This window comes from Helianthus annuus, chromosome 4 (assembly GCF_002127325.2).
Source record: "Helianthus annuus cultivar XRQ/B chromosome 4, HanXRQr2.0-SUNRISE, whole genome shotgun sequence".
Taxonomy (NCBI): domain Eukaryota; kingdom Viridiplantae; phylum Streptophyta; class Magnoliopsida; order Asterales; family Asteraceae; genus Helianthus; species Helianthus annuus.
In genome coordinates this window covers 5039278-5059285 of record NC_035436.2, presented here as the reverse complement: position 1 = coordinate 5059285, position 20008 = coordinate 5039278, and the positions used below count along the sequence as shown (strand labels likewise).

Here is a 20008-nt window from a genome sequence, read left to right as displayed (position 1 = left end):
CTAGATGTGCCTATATGAGTAACAAAAAATCTTTATATATGGTTGGTGGTGGTTTTATTTTTTACGGTTGTGGTGTTGACGAATGCGATGTTGTGGTGGCTATTGTTGTGATGATTTTGGTGGTTGTGGTCTACCATCGAAAAAACATTTAACATAGTTATATATATCTAAAATCTGTGAAGTTGCATGGGAGCCAACAACCACATACACATGTTTAGAAACAAAACGTATACAAACCTTGATTCTCGAACGTTATGGTCAAGGGTAAATGGACAATGATGGTTTAAGGTGCAATAATTTGTACTCAAAGCGGATTTACTATCTTAATGATTGTGCTTAGTAAATATACTTTATAGATCACCCTAATCTAACTTGCCGGAAAAAAAGGATTTGTAAATATATTTTAACACCGCTACATTGACTCGGTTTCGCAACACATCTTCAAGCCCTCGCCGCATCGCGGCGGGGTGCGCTTCTAGTTTATAATTATAAAACAAATGTATATTATTCAAGTGTTACTATTTAATTTTTATACATAATAATAATAATTGCTATTTAGATATATATTTTTTATAGATTAGTTATAAAATGTTAAGTGCCCGTTCAAGGTCAATGTGTGAAGCTTGGTTTTAAGCTTGTTTATTTCGTAAACTTCAACAAAATTCGAGCTCATTTAGGTTCGTTTTGAGCTTTTAGACAGCATGAGTAGCTCACGAATTGCTCGACTTGTCTTGCTTACACCTATACAACTTGACGTACATCTTTTGAGTGTGATATGGGGTCGTCTAATGTCTCTAGTTTTTTTTTTTTTTTTCTAATTTGATCTTTTTATCCCAAAGATGCAACATGTTATGGTTATCATGTAAGCTTCAATGATGGAAACCTAAGAAAGTAACAAGAATTTTTTTTCTATTTCCATTATCGGATCGGATGTAACGTGACTGTTGATTTAACATAGTAAAAATAACAGTTACATTTGAAATAATTTTCAACTACTACAAACCCAAGTGTCGGCGTCGACACGGGAATAGTAGTGCCCCTTTATTGGGCTAAATGGGCGGCAAACCAATAGTGTCAGGCAGCTGCCTGGCACTCCCCTATTGCCCCAACAAATTTACGATTTTATCCCGCTTTAAAATTACGATTTTGCCATTAGTTTAAAATTATGTTCTTGTCCCCACTTAAAAATAAATTTACGCTTTCGCTCCCAGCTAAATATTTTAACTTTGCCCTCGGTTAAAAATTACGATTTTGCCCCGTTTCAATTTACAGTTTTGTCGTTAGTTTTTTTCCCTTATAATTACCATTTTGCCATCAGTTCAAAGTTATGTTTTTTTATCCCCACTTAAAAATAAATTAACGCTTTTGCTCCCAACTAAAAATTCCAATTTTGCCCTCGGTTCAAAATTACGATTTTGCCCGTATAAATTTATAGTTTTGCCATTAGTTTTTTTTTCCTTACAACCAAGTTACGATTTTGCCCTCAACTTATATTTACAGTTTATCCATCGTTTTTGTTTGTTTTCCTGGTGAAACTACAATTTTGACCCCAATGTAAAATTACAGTCATGCCGGCAGATTCCTGGCACTCCCCATTGGTCCATTTAATTTACGATTTTATCGCTGAAATAATATTATGATTTCGCACTCAGTTAAAAATTATGTTTTACCAATCGTTTTAGTTTTTTTAGCAAAAGTAGAAAACATTTTTTTTAATTGGTTGACTCGATTTAATTTTTTTCCGTGTCAAGGAGCCACCTAACACTCGCTCATTAGTCCTGAAAAATTACAGTTTATTGCCCTGATCCAAAAAATATCGTTTTAGTTTTTTTTCCTAGCAAAATTATAGTAGTATTTTTTTAATTGATTGAGAATTATTCGGCTATCGCCCCGCAACGCGGGCGAAACATCAACTAGTTTAATAACAAATTACAATTTTGAAAGTTATAGTGGTCCACCTACGCGCTGAAATATAAAATAACCGTGGCGGCTAGGCTAAAATGCGCACCCATGGTATCACTATGACTTCTTCACCAAGCAATCACACACACCTGCAAATGCATGTATTGACTCCATTTTTACAAGTTGAATTCGTGTTTCCAGAGTAGAAGCTGCTCTGAATTCCACAATCGCCTATCGGATATCGAAATCAGTGCCCTACTTTCAGGTTTAGCGATTTTTTTTTAATTCTTCACACTGATTAGGTTAAATTGATGAATCATCGATCGTAATTTACTCGATAACGATCATTTTGCATGTAATTAGGTTACAATTACTGTTTCTGTTCTCATAATCGGTAGATTTTGAGTGTTTTTTTTAGCATTTTCATGTAATTAGGTTATAATTACTGTTTTTGTTATAAACAGTCGATTTTGAGAGTTGTTTTAAGCATTTTACATATAAGTAAGTTATAATTACTGTTTCTATTCTCATAATCGGTAGATTTTGAGTGATTTTTTTAGCATTTTGCATGTAATTAGGTTATAATTACTGTTTCTGTTCTCATAATCAGTATATTTTGAGTGTTGTTTTAAGCATTTTACATGTAATTAAGTTATAACTACTGTTTCTGTTCTTATAATTGGTAGACTTTAAGTGTTTTTTAGCATAATGTATGTAATTAGGTTATAACCGTTATAATTACTGTTTCTGTTATAAACAGTAGATTTTGAGTGTTTTTAAGCATTTTACATGTAATTAAGTTATAATTACTGTTTCTGCTCTCACAATCAGTATATTTTGAGTGTTTTTAGCAGTGGCGAAACTTGAAAATTTTTTAGGGGGGGGGGGGGGGGGGGGGGCTCGAAAACGTATAATATACACAAAAATTTCTATAGAACCGGAGGGTCGAAAACATATATACCCAAAAATTTCCATACGAAAACTACATATATAACACTGCTGGCCAAAAAGTTCGGGGGGTCGGGCGCCCCTCCCGGCCCCTTCAAAGCATCGCCCCTGTTTTTTAGCATTTTGCATGTAATTAGGTTATTATTACTGTTTCTGTTATAAATAGTAGATTTTGAGTGTTTTTTTAAGCATTTTACATGTAATTAAGTTATAATTACTGTTTCTGTTCTTATAATTGGTTGTTTTTTAGCAGAATGTATGTATATAGGTTATAAATACGGTTTACGTTCTTATACTTGAGTGTTTTTTAGCTTTCTGAATTCTGAATATAAGTAGTTTGTAATTACTCTTTCTGTTCTTAAATTGGTAGATTTTGCGTGTGTGTTTTTTTTTTCGTATTTTGCATGTAATTAGTTTATAATTACTGTTTTTGTTCTTAAAAAGTGGTTGCAAAAGTTGCTAGGCGCTCCCTAGTCGGTCGACCGGGAGTTGAGGGTACTCGGCCTAGGCGGAGAGTACTCGAACATGTTAAACTATAAAGAAATTAGTTTTTGGAAATTAAATATATGTCAAATAACATAAATTTACTAATATCTATAACAAAATACGTGAAAATGATATTCATTCTTTAATATGATAGGCAATAGAAATTATGTTTTATTATTTTTTAAGTTAAACTCGGCCCGAGTTGACCTACTAGATACGATTTTGGCCGAGGTTGACCGCGTTTGACCGATTCCGAGTAATTAGGCGGAGTTAAATAAAGTCGCCTCGGCAACCTACCTTGTAGTGACTACTCGGGTAGTACTCGGCCTTGGAAACCTTGTTCTACAACCATTAATAAAAACGGTAGAAATTTTAGTGTTTTTGTTAGCTTTTTGAATATAATTAGTTTGTAATTACTGTTGCTGTTCTTAAATTGGTAGATTTTGCATGTTTTTCAGCATTTTGCATGTAATTAGTTTATAATTACTGTTTTTGTTCTTAGCATGTAATTAGTTTATAATTACTGTTTTTGTTCTTAAAGTTAGTAGATTTTGATTGTTTTTGTAGCATTTTGAATATAATTACTGTTTTTCTCTTAAGACCCGTATATTTTTGGTGTTTTTTTCATCAATTATTGTTTACAAACGATTGGAAAGATTGACTCTGCTGTTCTAATTAATGGCAGAAAGGCTACTCAACCGGTGGTAATAAAATGGTTGGTGGAAACAACATAAGGAAGCCGGCCTCTATGCAGGCTTCTTCATCAGAAGGTGAGGATTTATGATTTATGTTGATTTTTCGGAGATTTTGGTTGTGTGATTTCTAAGAGATTACTGTGATTTTGCATTATAAGGTTACTTCTTCCATGCTTTTTCCAAACCTGACTATTTTAAAACCTAACAATCAAAAAATCGAAATTGTAAATTCTTTTACCAAATTCAAATTGATTATTACAACTTAAAGCCTGCAATAATGGCCTCAAATGCACATATAAACACCCCCTCCCATCACTCCAGTGGCGGAGGTTGACCAAAAGTTTCGCGGGGGCGGAAAGTCATGGGACGCAAAAAAAATTTTCCTATCACTATATTTCAGGTTATATGTTCGGGTTGGCTATTCGATTCGGGTCGGGTCAAACAATAATAACTCCAAATAAAACTAAATAATCTTCATTTATTCAAAGGACCCGTTCTTACACATAAAAAAAAATTGAATTTGAACCCTCAAGTTTCATTTATATAAAAACTAGTTTCAGACTTTATTTGAACTCACTTCAAGTTTACAAACAATTATAAAAAAAGTTACTAATAGCCCAATTCTTTACTTTTATTTTAACTCAATACGAAAATATGTATAAAAGCTCCGCCCCTGCATCACTCTTTCGGCCCTTCTCCTTAACATGTTTTATGTAGATCTTTAATATGTTCTATGTATGTGGTGACGATGGTTTGCTTTACATGATATCCTGAAATAAGTAACATCTTATATTCATATTTAAAATGAGTTGTAATGTTGTATGCCTTTGATTTAATGTGGCGGTTTAGCAAGTCAAGCTGGCCATGGGGGAGCCGCATTAGGTACTGAACTGGCTGAACCAAATAATAGCATGATGGTGTCTTCTACAGGCCAACATTCAATTTCTATGGAGGTGAAGCTTGAATTTTCTACTTTGTTGCTTTTCTTGTTTTTGTGTCAAGTTTGTTACCTTTTTTCTGGAATTAAAGCTAAGAATATATGATAAATACACCCAACTTCATGTTCCTATCAGAATAAACTACATAAGGTAAATGAAATTTTAAGATTTTAATGGGAGTTAAATGCCATTTTTGTCCCCGTAGTTTGTCCATGTTAGCTCAGGAACGAAAATGGCAGTTTACTCCAGATTATTTTTAAACTTCTTTTTAATATTATATACACACACACAGTCTCTTTCCCCCCCCCCCCCACATCACCACCACCACATCCACCACCACTGCCGCCACCGCCATCTTCATCTTCGTCTCTCTCATCTCTCTCTCTCTCTCTCTCTCTCTCTCTCTTTGTGTGTGTGTGTCTAGTTTTCTTCATCTCTCTCTCTAACACTGCATCATCACCGCAACACATACCTCCGACAACCACCCCCACCATCGCCTGCCGCTCCCACCATCACGATAACCACCGGCGAAGACTTGCACAACCACGGAACCCTTGCGCCGTCATCTCCTCCGCTCACCACTCGAACCATTGCGTTGTTGCCTCCTCCGCTCACCACTCGAACCCTGCGCCGCCGTCCTCTGCTGGGTCTAACACCAACACCTGCCGCCTGATTACCATCTATCAGATTAGTTGCAGGCTCCAAGGGTGTTGGAAAACATAAATATCGACGATCTATTGGGATTTGAGCATGGATTCACCTGTTTCTATGGTGGTGGTGGTGGTTGTTTAGACGGCTATTGAGGGATTTACATGGTGAATACACATGGCTTGCCTTAGTGTTTTGATGTTTCAAAGCATATTTAATAGGTGGTGGGTGTTGGTTGTTACAGGTGGTTTTTTGGTGGGTGGTGGCGGCGTCAGTGGCTGTGATGGTGGTGATGTAGAGAGGGGGGGGGGGGGGGGGAGTGAAAGAGATTGTGTGCTTGTATATAATAATAATAGTAAAGTAAAATGCCATTTTCGTCCCTGATCCCTGAGTTAACTGAGTTTTTTAACTAGAGTTTGATTTTTGGACTGAAATGACACGTTTTGAGAATCTCAAATGGCACAATTTTGAAATTTGGCCTAAAATGAAAAAAGTGGACAAACGACAGGGAAGTTAATGGCACTCTTTGAATGGTCTTTGATATATTTTCTCCAAGTATATGGTCATAAATATTGAGCTATAAGTATTTATTCATATTGTTACGTTATAGAGGGGATATTTTGAATAAGGCTAAACCGATGAAAGTACTTTTCGCATGTTCTCTCTTGCTATAGTATTTAGTTCTCATTGGTTTCTATATCATATAGGTAGGGTCTTTCTTGTCTCGCTTCCTCCAAAGGAAATGGTACGCCTTTTTGGAACTTACACTTATTATATTTGTTGCAATCAGTGAAGCTCAAACAACACTAAAATTCAAGAGCCTCGTAAAGGTCACAAAGAATTTTCTTTTGCAAAGAGTGTTGGGATGAACCAAATTAGTTATATATGTATTTTCTTGTAAAAGATTTCGGAATTTTTGGCCCACCCCACTCCTTATGAAGTTAACTCCGGATGCAAATACAAACACATACGTGTAACTGTGTAGGTGTAGCATTAAATGTAATTCCGTTAAACCATTTGCAGGAGTTTGATTGAATCGGAAACGGGAGCGCAACTAGTATATCCATCGTCAACAAACGAATACTCATTAAGTATGTTTCTTTTTTTTTTTATTTACCATAAAGCATGTATGAACTCCCTATGAAAATATGCATTTGTCATTTTCTTCACAAGCTTTTTATCTTATTCTACAAAAAAGTCCTTTTTCTCGTATACAATTTATGCATTCATTCCCCTTATGAACATAGGTAAGGTTAGACTACATCCCAGTAAATCCCCCCCCCCCCCCCCAATCCCACCAGCAGCTTTGCTATTTGTGGGATTTACTGGGTATGGTTGCTGCTGCGGTTGAGGGCGTATTATTTGTAAATATAAATTGTGTATTCGTTACACTTTGTAGTCATGACATACGCATTCGTCTTATTGTGGAAAATTATTAGCGAGGATTTTTTGCAGCCATTGGAGGCACTTCTGAGTGTGTGGGTAGAGCTTTGGAAAAAATACGACCCCTAATTGATGAGGTTAGTTACCAATCATGGAATCCAACACCTCTTTTGTGAAACATAAGTGCACGGTCTCATGGCGGTTGAGGAGTCGACCTTGGACATAGCCCCGAGCAGGGTGGGTTTACACGTGAGATTGTTTGCCGTTAAAAAAAAAGGTTTTATCGATGTTAGTGAGGTCGATTAGCTCTCCCTGTTGGTAAATACCAAATTAGTTAATCAAATTCAAGATGATTAAAAAATTAAAATACAACCCTAGTGCCCCATTTATACATAAAACACCTTGGGCCCCAGATTATCTTATATAGTTATAATCCCAAGTCTATATCTTATTAATTAGTAAAAGATAATAATAAAAATAACCTGTTTTGACTCGAATCGTTTTGACCCGCATTGTTTTGACTTGTTACCTGACCCGTCCAACCAGTTCATTTGCTACCTCTATTATATATATATATTGATTTCGAGGGACGATAAACAGTAATTTTATTTTTATAATAGTATATAGTTTTTTATTATTTTATTATTTAATATATTATAATTATAATAGTTTATTATTATATTTACTTTTAATAACATATTTTTCTTTTTTTTAACATCTATCTCCTTTACCTTTTTTTCAATAATTGTTTTTTTTTTCTTTTTTTAACATATATTAATTTATCGATTAATTTGATACTTCTTTAATAAGTTACGTTTATAACTTTTTTTTCTAAAAACTTAAGTAAGTAGGTGTGCTTGATTTTTTTCCCTGACATTCCATTATAACTTATAAGTTTTGTTAAAACGAGGTTATACTCAAAATAAAGTATTTATTTGGTATCATAAAACGGTACGATGATAAACTAAATCGTTCTAATGGTTTGACTTTCTAAACAACATGCTTTATTTTCAAATCACGTTTGTTTTACATTATCATTTGCTCGGTTTCGCCGCAACGCGCGATATAAAAAGCTAGTTATGTTTAATCTGGATCATGGTTGCAAAAGTCGCTAGGCGCTCCCTAGTCGGTCGACCGGGGAGTTGAGAGTACTCGGCCAAAGCAGAGAGTACTTGGGGAGTACTCGGACATGTTAAAGTATAAAGAAATTAGTTTTTGGAAATTATATATATGTCAAATAACATAAATTTACTAATATCTAGAACAAAATACGTGAAAATGATATTAATTCTTTAATATGATAAGCATAGACATTATGTTTTATTATTTTTTTAAGTCAAACTCGGCCCGAGTTGACCTACTAGATACGATTTTGGCCAAGGTTGACCGCTTTGACTGATTTCGAGTAATTAAGCGGAATCAAAGAAAGTCGCATCGGCAGCCTACCTTGTAGCGACTACTCAGGGAGTATTCAGCCTTGGAAACCTTGTTTTATAACCATGATCTGGATGCCTAATTACTCAAACATGATTTTGAACAGGGTGTCAATAGCCCAGGCTTTCACCACACTCACTTCATATCACTTCCACTGGCTACACATCCCCGATTGGTTGATAAGCTTATCAATTTTCAGAATTCAGTATTGGGGACAAATGATCCAAACCCTTCAGGTGACTTTCAACCCGTTGCTAATTATATGATTCCAAACTTAACTACCACATTTATACGTGATTTTAATAATATCTGATATTTGCTTACAACAGAACTGGGAATAGATGAATCCATCTTTATTAAGCTACAAACACTTCACTTAACTGTGCTCATGCTCAAGTTGTGGAACAAGGAGAGAGTTGATGCTGCTGTTAAGATATTCAAGGTCAGTTCAGTTGGTCAAACTTTCTTGGTTGACTGAAATACTTATTTCAAAGAGTTAATTACTGTTTTCGTCCAGGTGGTTTGTCAAAAATCACTATTTCAGTCCATTAGTTTAAAAATTGCGATTTCAGTCCCTGTGGTTGCATTTTCGTAACCATTTCAGTCCACCTCGTAACCATTTCAGTCCTTGTACTAATAGAATAAATGGATTGAAATGGTTACAAAAGTGAAACCACAGGGACTGAAATGGTTACGAAAGTGAAACCACAGGGACTGAAATCGCAATTTTTAAACTAATGGACTTAAATAGTGATTTTTGACAAACCACAGGGACAAAAACAGTAATTAACTCTATTTCAAATACAAAGACTCCTAAAAACCTAAAAATAAGAAGTGTAAAAGGCTCCTAAAAATAAACCCACTACAAAAAAAAGAAAAATGTTATAAAACTAGAGATCAAAACTTCCTCAATATGAAATATATCTCTCTTAGTATCCTCTCTTCTTTATTACAGAATATTTTCTCTTGTTTCGTATCTATAATCACAAGATCGAATGCTGTTTATATAGAAAAGAAAAGGAAATAAAAACAAAACTGGTGGGGCCTATAAATTATAATTCGTTCGAATTATTTCCTTTACTGTGTGCTTTTGTCATCCACCGATTCAATAATTCATAACACTCCCCCTTGGATGACACTTTGCAAACTTTGGGGTAATTAAGTACTGCCTCATTAAAAACCTTGCTAAAGAAAAACCCAGTGGGAAAAAACCTTAGCTAAGGGAAAAAGAGTGCAGTCTATAGCTCCCCCTCAAGTTGCAATTTGTAAGGCATCATATTCTCCATACGTGACGCATGCCAATGTCATGAACGTGTTTCCTGAAAGTTGCTGTAGGTAGTGCTTTTGTGAAAAGATCGGATGAATTGTTGCTGGATTGGACATATCTCATCTCGACTTGATTGTCTTTAATAAAGTCTCGAAAAAATCTTGGTGGTATATAAGAGTGTAACTTGTAATACTCCCCCTAATTTCATTATGTATCGTTTAAGCCTTCTGCGTAGATCTTTTAGTTAATATTTTGCCACTTCATTCCTTGATGCGTAATTCTTTATGTTCGCAAAGTTGTATATCTTCATATGAGCCTTCTAGTGCCTCTTCTTATAAATAAATATCATAAGATCCATAACTGTGATTTGTTACATTCCCTTAGATGTATTGAAATATTTGTTTTACATATTCTAATGTCTCCTTGCTTGACACATGTGATATCACACCAATAAATTCATCCAAGATATATATATATATATATATATATATATATATATATATAAGCGTGAATAGCTAGCAAGAAATATTAGTGCACAATTGTGATTATCTATAATATTTCTTGACTCGGAATCTCAACTTTGGTAGGAGATCAAAGTAGTCATCTGTTATAACAAGTGACTGAATAACCTTTAACGTACATAAAAGATAAGCTTTGTTCATACCAAAACCGACCCGATATATTCTAGATGGACTTACCCTCATGCCTGAACTACAGGTCGAACAATAAATTACATTATATCAAGGTCTTTCAACAATTATCCCTCTAAAAGCTCGACAGATTCTCTCGATGGTGCCCAGATATCATCACTGTAAACTGGGATTATAGTGAACTTTTAGGAGAGGACTTTTGATAAAGATGGATGATATTATCAAACTCATATTGCTCTTTATCATAATATCTAATGAGTTGTACAACACTCAATCCAACTATTTTATCCATACTATCTTTTTAAGTTTATAAAGATACATTCATGAGGTTTGAAACCAAAGCTTCAGACATTTACAATCATTCACTTACTTCTTTTCACTTTGAAATGTATATGCATGCACTCTTAGGAGTTCTATTACATAAACCTCCTCATTGATTTCTACATCATATGCAAAGATGTCTTGAACACTTGCATCATTTGTATAATACATATTGTACCATGCTTATACATTGTACATTGAGATACCATAATCACCAAGTACATGTATTCTATGTATGTTTATTGGTGCACAAGAATTATATCCATAAGATATTTTCACTTAACCTTATAAGCACTTAAATGCTTTAGGATACTCATCAGGAGTTCCAATTATATTCAACGTATTCAAATATGAATCTGTATACAACAATCATATCATTCTCGAGAACTTATTTTACATGATTTTAATAAATTAAATCCTTGAGGACTTTCATGTAAACATTTAGTATCCAGTAATTCATAACTTTCATAAGACATGTATCAATTCTCTTTATATTACCAGACTATTTAAATACTGGAAAACCAATACATTCACCACCGGAGAATACGTCTCCTCATAATCAGTCATAGATCTTTGCGAAAATACTTGTGCCACCAACTTTGCCTTATATCACTTAATTTGATTTTAACATGATTCGCGTAAAAGACACTTTTGTATCCAGCATATTTTACAACTTCAGTTATATGGACTGTTGGTCCAGAATTCATTAGAGAACTATACTCTGCCTTATTTGCGTCTTTCTATTTTGATCAATCATTTCTTAATATTCATTCATAGGCAGATCTTAAATCTTGATCCTTATCATTTGATCATTTTAAGCGCTTCATTATATACAAAAGTATAACGACGTCGATTTTTATTTCGATTCCATACACATGTTAGACATGATACAACTTATCGAGATCTCTTTATTTCCAGGTACCTGAGGTTCTTCTTGAACCATCATGTCTATTGTCTCTTCAAGAGACCTTTTTAATATCACCTCGACTTGACCATCTTACTTAGTTGCTCCAACTTTCGAGGAATTGTATTACTATAATCGACTAGTCTACCATGCTTCACGCTTCAGGCGCGCAATAGACTCATTAGAAAATATGTGGTGTCCTTTTGGGACACAAATATAACTGGAGCATAAGCAGTTGATTATGTGACTTACTTAGTCACTCTATTTAGGTCAGTGAACTTGTCTGGTAATTTGTTCTTTAATACTGGTAAGTGAATTATACTTTAACCTTCTAGTTCATAGTTTATAGTCTGAGGATCAAGATGACATGATAGTTCATTTCACTTTTCACTTTCCAACTGCTTGTTATCTCCCCCTAATGTTGGGAACATTCATTTACTAAAGTGAAAACCAATGAGCCATAAACGAATTTCTCACTAATGGCTTTAAGTATTCAATCACAGACGATTGTTTATACCCAACATATTCTCAAACCTTTTAGAAGTCCCATCTTTGTGCGGTGAGTTTTAATATATGTCGCACAACCATAACCTTTGATGAGACATCTTTGGTTCCTGACCAAAAACCAACTATATGGGGAGAATTATAACTTATGGGCTTGATGTGAATTGATACATGAACTTTTGCTCTCATGATCATACACTTTGCAAACACATCCAGTGATTGTCTTAATAAATCATGTCCAAACTACATGAAGTTTTACGTGTATTGCAATGATCATTATGTGAAATTGATTTATTATCAAAATCATTATATCAATCTGGAATAATATGCTTGCTATCACATTAGCTAAGCCATAATCACACAAACTTCAGGTTGTGGATTTGATAACCATTTAGACGATGCATCGATTTAAAAACACTAAACGGTATCATGTTGGATATGCATATCCTTTAATCACTTCCAGAATATTTAGGGATTCTCACCCTACTTTGGTTGGTAAATAATGAATTTCCCTTAAGAGAAAATATTGTATGCTAATTACCAACTTGAAGAATCTTCTAGTTCTTCAATACAATTTACATCAACATTGACTCGGTGTGGTCTAACCGGTCATGCCAACTGATTATGATTCATAAACTTCTTATTTATGATCATATATGTATTACTTGTAAGTAAAAACACAAAATAGAATGTAAAACAATTTAATCATAATAATTTGATAGTCTATTATGATTTGAACAAACTTACATCATATAATGAATCAAATTCAGACTCAGAATCATAAGGTGGTGAAGGTGGTAGAGTTAGTTGCATACTATTAGCTATTTGTTTTAGCATGTCTTCCAACCATTTATTTCTTTCTGTCAGTCGTTTTATTTGTTTAGACAAATTTCGAATCTGATCGTTTAACCTAGCCACTTCGACTCCTATTGAATCTGAAGGTAGATTCAATTGAGGTACCGTACATGATTCTGTTATATTAATTGGTGGCAGTTGTTGTTCTACTTCGTTTAATAGTGATTGGAAAAACTGTTGGGGTAATGGTGATTGCAAAAATGATTCTGATGCTAACTGCTCTTGGAATATCATGTTTTCATCAAACAAAGTTTGTTGCATCGTTGAATCTTCCTCGAAAACTAAAGGTGAGATGTTTTGTAAGATGTTCGGTTGAGATAGGTTAGTTGTAATATGTTCTTGTACGGGTGGCAGCTGTGGTTGTAGATCAAATCGATAAAAAGACGGTTGAGGAAGCTGCAACAATGATTGTTGTAAATTTTGTATTGAGGTACTTTCTAAGATAACTTGAGCTTCCTCCGACTGGAATGGTTGATTTAGTATATAATTATGAACAGGGGTTAGCCTAACAGAGTTAAAATTTACAATCCCAGATGCCTTTGGTGGAGATAATCCTTGGATAATCTGATTACTTAAGACACCTAATGATTTTGCTATTTTTGTAATGTAAGACCCTCCCATGAGACTTCTCAGAGGATTTGTTTGTTGATTTAAAAAATATGTAGCAAGCTCGTGGGCAATATTACAAGGAACTTGCTCAAAAATACTATGCAGATGGAAAAGGTCGGTAGCACTAACCCTATGTTGATTATTCTTGCGCCCCGTGATAGTGTTGGCTAAAACACGATGCATATATTGATAACGAGGGTCTATGAATTTCATAGAATTATTATTGTTACACCACTCTTTCGATGAATGGCTTAGCCAGTATTCTTTCATTTCCTCAGGGGAATAAGAGGTTGATGCCTCCGTAAAAATAGGTTGTTTAACTTCTTCATCTGTATATATGCCCAGATGAATTGCGAATTCTGTTAATGACATATTATAAGATTGTCCACAAAGTCGAAAATGAATAGATTCATCGGTAAGACTTTTATCATATTTGAAATAGAAAGTGGACAAGAACTCATATACAAGTTCATCGTATGACGGTTCTAGGATGTCGAAGAAACGACGCCAGGGCGTATTAGGTGGTAGTAATCTCGCCAGTAAACCACTTGGATCAAACATTTCCATCTGATACCAATCAATACCGCTAATAGAAAAAACTTCAAGATTCTTGAGTTTTTGATACCTCTCACGATTGGGTAAATCAGTAAACCGAAGGAATCGATGAATGTTTGCTGCATTTGAAGATTCAGCATATGCTACTGGAAGATTTGCCATTTGAATATTTGGTTTTGTTGAACTAAGAAAAGTTTGGGTATGGGTTATTTTGGGTATGAGTTGAATTATATCAGAAGTTGTAGCTTATGTGTAGATTAGCTCGAGTAGTGAGTTTCTTATATAGATAAGAAAATTTAAGCTTACACCATACGTTTGGTTAAGGCTTCCATGATACGTTTTGAAACAGTTCACTGTAGCTAGTAAATGTTATATGGCATAAATAAATATTAGATGCATAAACAAAAATGTTAGGTACATAAATAAATGTTAGTAGTCCCATGATTATTATATCTCCAGAGCAATAGGTCCTCTGTACTAATTTTAATTTATCATAGAACTATATTATAAGTATACATATATATAAAGGAGAAACGGGATCTAAAAGATCATCCTAAAGGTGTATGGTTTTGCAACTCACTGGTGCACCCTTAGGCTTTCAACCTATATATATGTATATATATTTAAATATATGAAATTCTTACATTGAGTATGGTAATAGCTCCTTTGCTTTTGTTGATTTGCTTGGTTGACAGCGCTCGTGCTGATAACGTGTTATAAAACTAGAGATCAAAACTTCCTCAATATGAAATATATCTCTCTTAGTATCCTCTCTTCTTTATTACAGAATATTTTCTCTTGTTTCGTATCTATAATCACAAGATCGAATGCTGTTTATATAGAAAAGAAAAGGAAATAAAAACAAAACTGGTGGGGCCTATAAATTATAATTCGTTCGAATTATTTCCTTTACTGTGCACTTTTACTGTGTGCTTTTGTCATCCACCGATTCAATAATTCATAACAAAAAAAACCTAAACCCCCCACCCAAAAAAAAAAAAAAAATCCGAGGGGGGAGGGGTTTAGGTTTTTGGGTGGGGGTGGGGTGGGGGTGGGTGTTTAGTTTTTTTTAGGTTTTTTTAATTTTATATTTGGGGGGGGGGGGGGGGGGGGGAGGGTAGGTTTTTTTGGTGAGGTATAGTTTTTTTTGGCCGGGGGTGGGGGGTTTAGGTTTTTGGGTGGTGGTGGGTGTTTAGGTTTTGAGTGGTGCTGTAGTGGGTTTAGGTTTTAAGTTCTTGGACACTTGTCACTCAGTAATGCCTTCTTACACTTTTTATTTTTAGGAGCCTTTGTAAAATAACTTAACCCCTTATTACGATATTACCACTCAGGGAATTGAAGCGGAAGTAATGGATGCATTAGGTGGCCAACCTGTATCTATTAAACTTAAGGGGCTGGTAAGAATCTTTTGATACATGTCGGTTTATCGGTGGGAATTTTAGCAGTTAAGTCAGTTGGTTAGCTTAGCAGAATTGTGAATAAGTTAGTTATTAAGTCAATTAGTCAACTATATAGACTATATTTAGGAATGGTTATGTACATCTATTAACTATCCCTAGCTTTAAGCATATCTGATTATGCGATCTGATTCAGTCTGGTCGGGCAGGTTGGGTAATGGGTTCGGGTTGAAACAGGTCATATTTAGGTGTGCAAACGAGCCAAGCCGAGCCTGAGGCTCGAGCTCGGCTCGTTGGTAGTTTCTCAAGCTCGGGCTCGGCTCGTTTATTATCTATTAATCAGGGTGGGAGTTGGCTACAAAGTCCATTTTTCCTACAAAGTGTAAAAAGTCATAAAACACCATAATGTCAACCAAAAATACACTCAAAACCCACAAATAACAAAGTGAAAATTACTAAAACGCCATATTTGTGGGTTTTGTGTTGTGTTTTGGATGATAAGGCTTTGATTATAATATCGAATGACTAACATTAGTGTGTTTTATGTTGATTATCATGTTGTGTTTCATATTCATAGTTCTACGCTGGTGTGTTTGAAGTTTTTATGGAATGTTAGGGTTTGGATATTGTGTTTTAGTGATCTTGACTATGTTATTTGTGGGTTTTAAGTGTGTTTTATGGCTGAAATTGTGGTGTTTTATGACTTTGTGCACTTTGTAGGAAAAATGGAGTTTGTAGCCGAACCCCACCCCTATTAATCAATATATAAAATAGAAATAATTTACTCATTTAGGCTTGCGAGCTCGATAAGATAAGCTCGTGGTCGATAAATAGATAAATAAACGAGCTTTATTTTAAGCTCAAGCTCGGCTCGGGCTCGATAAGGATCGGCTCGTTTCGAGCTTTTTCTCAGCCGATCTTGAGCAACTCGTGAGCCGCTTGGCTCGTTTGCACCCCTAGTCATATTATATAGGCTATTTATGTATCAACTATTATTAAAGTATTTGAATAGAAACCATATGGATTTTTGAATGCATTAAATTAGACTTTGGGTGACAAGATGCACGCACGGGTAGTTTGAGGTAATGGGTCAAAATGGCTTCGGGTTAAAAAAGTTTATTTTTAGTAAGTGACGAAACGGGCCGGTAGGGTTGGATTAACCTGTAAACACTTTTTGTTCATTTAACAAATAAAGTATATCATTTTAGTAATGCTTTAATTATGATTACAAAACAATATTATTACAATAGCAACCTTTAGATATGGATAGAAGCAATTTAGGAGGTTGTATTTATTTAAGTTATATTCTCTTTGTGCTTATTAGTTCATTCTTTCTCCTTACAGAATTGCTTGAAAGGTTCTTTTGAAAAGGCTCATATTCTCTATCTTCCTGTTGAAGTAGTAGATGGCGATGAAAGACTTTTGCGTGCGTGCAGTATCCACCTTTTCTAACCAACTAGGGTAGCCCAGTTGGCCACCGACACCCACCTCTTCCCAAAGGTACCGGGTTCGAGTCTTGGGAGTGGCATATGTCGCCCAGGGTAAGAACTTGGCATGGGGAATTCACCGCAGAGCTAGCTTGGTCGGTTAGCGGCTCCCGGAGTGGGATCACTCCGGCGGTTGGGAGGACCGTGCATTATCCCCCCCCCCCCCCTCTTTTATATGCACCTATTTAGTTTAAATTTTCATTTTCATTTCATTTGTTTTTGGCTTTTTGAATAAATAAGCAAGATACTATCAACTAATCATTTATTCCAGTTTTTTTTTTTTTTTTTTTTTTTTTTTTTTTTTTTTTTTTTTTTTTGCACAAATAACAATTTCACACATTTTTGGCAGTTTTGCACTATTCGAATTTATTACTTTCCAATTCAAATTTCAATAACTGCTACTTTGGTTTCTTATTATTTTTTAAATTAAAAAAAAAAAACTAGGAAAGATATTCCGTAGAAAAAGAAAATAATGACGACGACGTAAAATTTTGCTATTTTTGCAAAATTTCCATCATATCTTCTTATTTTATGGAAAAAAATATTACTTGTCAAATGCAGCAAAAAAATGAAATATCATGTGGCTTTTTTCTTGAAATAATGATGATTTTTAGTATTATCCCTGAACTATTTTAAGAAATCATCACTGATGCTTTTACAAAAGGAGGCCTTGTTCTTAAGGGAGACGCCAAATATAAATTAAAGGTATGTTATACTACTTGCTAGTTTATGGTTATTTTCATTTTCTTACTGCAATTATAGAAAATGGTATTGTTTTTTTTTTATATTTAATTTTTAAAATTTACTACAATGCAGTTGCATGTGACAGTGATGAACACAATACAAAGGCCAAGGTTATATATAATCCCACTTCTATGTTTTTGTAATCATTTCATTTTACATTTCTTATTTCATACAAGCTTGCATCTTGTTTCCGTTAAATATCTTTCGACCAAAAATATTTAAAATAATGAAAGTGCCCTTCATTTAAAAAAAAAAACAATAATTTGAACCTATAGCATTTTGACATTCCATCAAAATCATTTTTTTCTTTTCAAAAAAAAAAAAAAAAAAAAAAAAAATTAAGGGCGTTTTCTTCAAATATTCAATTTTTTTCTCATTTCTGTTCCCGAGTTTCCTTTAACGCGGGGGGGGGGGGGGGGGGGGAGGGGAGATGAAAATATAAAAAAACCATATTCCCGAGTTTTTTTAAGGATAGGATGGGAGGGAAAAGGAGGGAAAAGGGAAGAAAATTTGTCCATACATTCATCCTCCAAATTGGAGAGATTAGGAGAGAAAATATTATTAATTACTAAATTGCCCTCATATCTAATTAAAATGTTTTATGTTTAAAGGGTATAATGGTAAAATTGTTCCTTTCTTTTATTTTCCTCCTAACTCGGGAACACATAAAATGCTTGATTTCTTCTCTTTTCCTTTACTTTTCATTAAACTCGGGAACACGAAAAAAATCACATCCCTTTTCTCTCTTAATTTATTTTTCTTCCCCTCCCCCTATTAAATGTGACTCGGGAACCCGTAGATTGAACTTACATTATAAGCTATGGTTTCATTTAAACCGATTTCTACCAAAAAAAAAATCTGTCAAATGATGAGTATATATGCTTTTTTTTAAGAGCAAGTATAAATGAAATCGAGAAAATTGCCCCGATAGTCCCTGTGGTTTGGTGAAATTTCACTTATAGTCCCTATCTTTCTAAAATTACAGTTATGCTCCCCAACTTATGCACACTCTTTTCTCGGATAGTCCCTAACGTGGATGGGGTTAGTTTGGACGTTAGGGATAGCATAGCTGTAATTTTAGAATGGTAGGGACTGTAGGTGAAATTTTACCAAACCACAGGGACTATCCGGGCATTTTTCTCAATAAAAATCAGTTACATACATGGGTTGCTAATGCAGATGAAGTAGTAGTTTACAAATAGAAGTATGGATAAAAATGTTGGGAATTTTGTACTGTACAGGAGATATCCAGGTGACCAGGCTGCCCCGTTTGACGCTCGAGGCATTATAAATCACTATGGTTCCGAAGAATGGGGAGAATATGCTATTCCTGAAGTTCATCTTTCACAAAGGTTTAAGTACGATGACAATGGTTACTACCATTGTTGTGCTTCTATTCCCCTAAACCCTTGAAACACGCGAGCGGATTAGTTCCTTTTGGTCATGGGCGGATCTTAGAAGGCCTGTGCCAGGGCCACGGCCCTGGCAAGTTTTTCGGCCATAGTGCTAATTTTCCGCATTTCGATCGAAATTTTTTATATATACTATGTTCGGCCCGGACATTTTTTAGTGCCCGTGTCTTTCGGCCCTGGGACGTTAAACGGGCAAGATCCGCCACTGCTTTTGGTGATGTTCTTTTGAATCTTTTCAGCGATCTGTGTTTGAATTCGGAGATCAGTTCCGCGTGTTAAGATGTTGCACTGAAGTCTGAATGATGAATGGACTTATTTAAGTGTGTAAATTTGTTTGTAAACTTATCTAAGTGTCTAAATTTGTGGAGGCCTCTAAAGTTAAATTCATGTGATATAAACTTTTGGACTTTAATATAATAGACTTGTTTAGATTTAGACTTAGCTTAGTCAAGTATAAAATGAGAAACTCGGGTTTAAGCTCGTTTATTAAAAGGAGCTTCAATATAAGCTCGGCTTGATTCGAGCTTGTAGCGAGCCCGTCTAGAGTAGCTCATGAAAAACTCGTGTCGTTTACGCCCCATGTGTGTGACTCGACTTCCTCGTGATCGTCTACGATGTCTTATTTTCTTTTTATGTAGTCTTTTTGTCTCAAAGATGCAACATGTCATTTTAATCGCCTTAACTTCAACAACAGAAACGTAAGAAGCTAGAAGATTTTTCATATTTCCGTTATCAATGTAACAAATTGTGATTTAACATGTAATTATTTTAATAAAGATAATATCACAATTACATTTGACATTTTTGTAATTATTTTAGTTGTAGGGTAGTTATCAAAATTACTCTACAAATAATATTGTAGGGTAATT

The 20008-nt window shown here is 34.7% G+C and overlaps 1 protein-coding gene across 3 annotated transcripts; it reads left to right on the top strand.

The window, feature by feature from the left end:
• The first annotated feature begins 1984 nt into the window (after window positions 1-1984).
• LOC110935599 (activating signal cointegrator 1 complex subunit 1) lies at window positions 1985-19551 on the top strand. Of its 3 annotated transcripts, XM_022177975.2 has the most exons (14): window positions 1985-2167; window positions 4022-4106; window positions 4881-4984; window positions 6325-6362; window positions 6641-6708; window positions 7073-7137; window positions 8541-8670; window positions 8764-8876; window positions 15431-15496; window positions 16841-16931; window positions 17621-17688; window positions 17800-17837; window positions 18969-19167; window positions 19354-19510. In XM_022177975.2, the coding sequence occupies exons 2-13, from the start codon at window positions 4049-4051 to the stop codon at window positions 19138-19140; spliced, it is 1011 nt and encodes a 336-aa protein (XP_022033667.1). In that variant the 5' UTR covers window positions 1985-2167; window positions 4022-4048; the 3' UTR covers window positions 19141-19167; window positions 19354-19510. The 3 variants fall into 3 exon arrangements, with proteins under 3 accessions (XP_022033667.1, XP_035845568.1, XP_035845569.1); XM_035989675.1 differs by having other exon boundaries at window positions 2003-2167; window positions 18969-19551; XM_035989676.1 differs by lacking the exon at window positions 15431-15496 and having other exon boundaries at window positions 2003-2167.
• The last annotated feature ends 457 nt before the right edge of the window (window positions 19552-20008 follow it).

Bases quoted from the DNA above. Each gene is read 5' to 3' on its own strand.
- LOC110935599 (XM_035989675.1), top strand. From the start codon at position 4,049: ATGGTTGGTGGAAACAACATAAGGAAGCCGGCCTCTATGCAGGCTTCT. The intron at 4,107-4,880 runs GTGAGGATTTAT...GTGGCGGTTTAG, and splicing joins GCAGGCTTCTTCATCAGAAG to CAAGTCAAGCTGGCCATGGG. The intron at 8,671-8,763 runs GTGACTTTCAAC...TGCTTACAACAG, and splicing joins AAATGATCCAAACCCTTCAG to AACTGGGAATAGATGAATCC.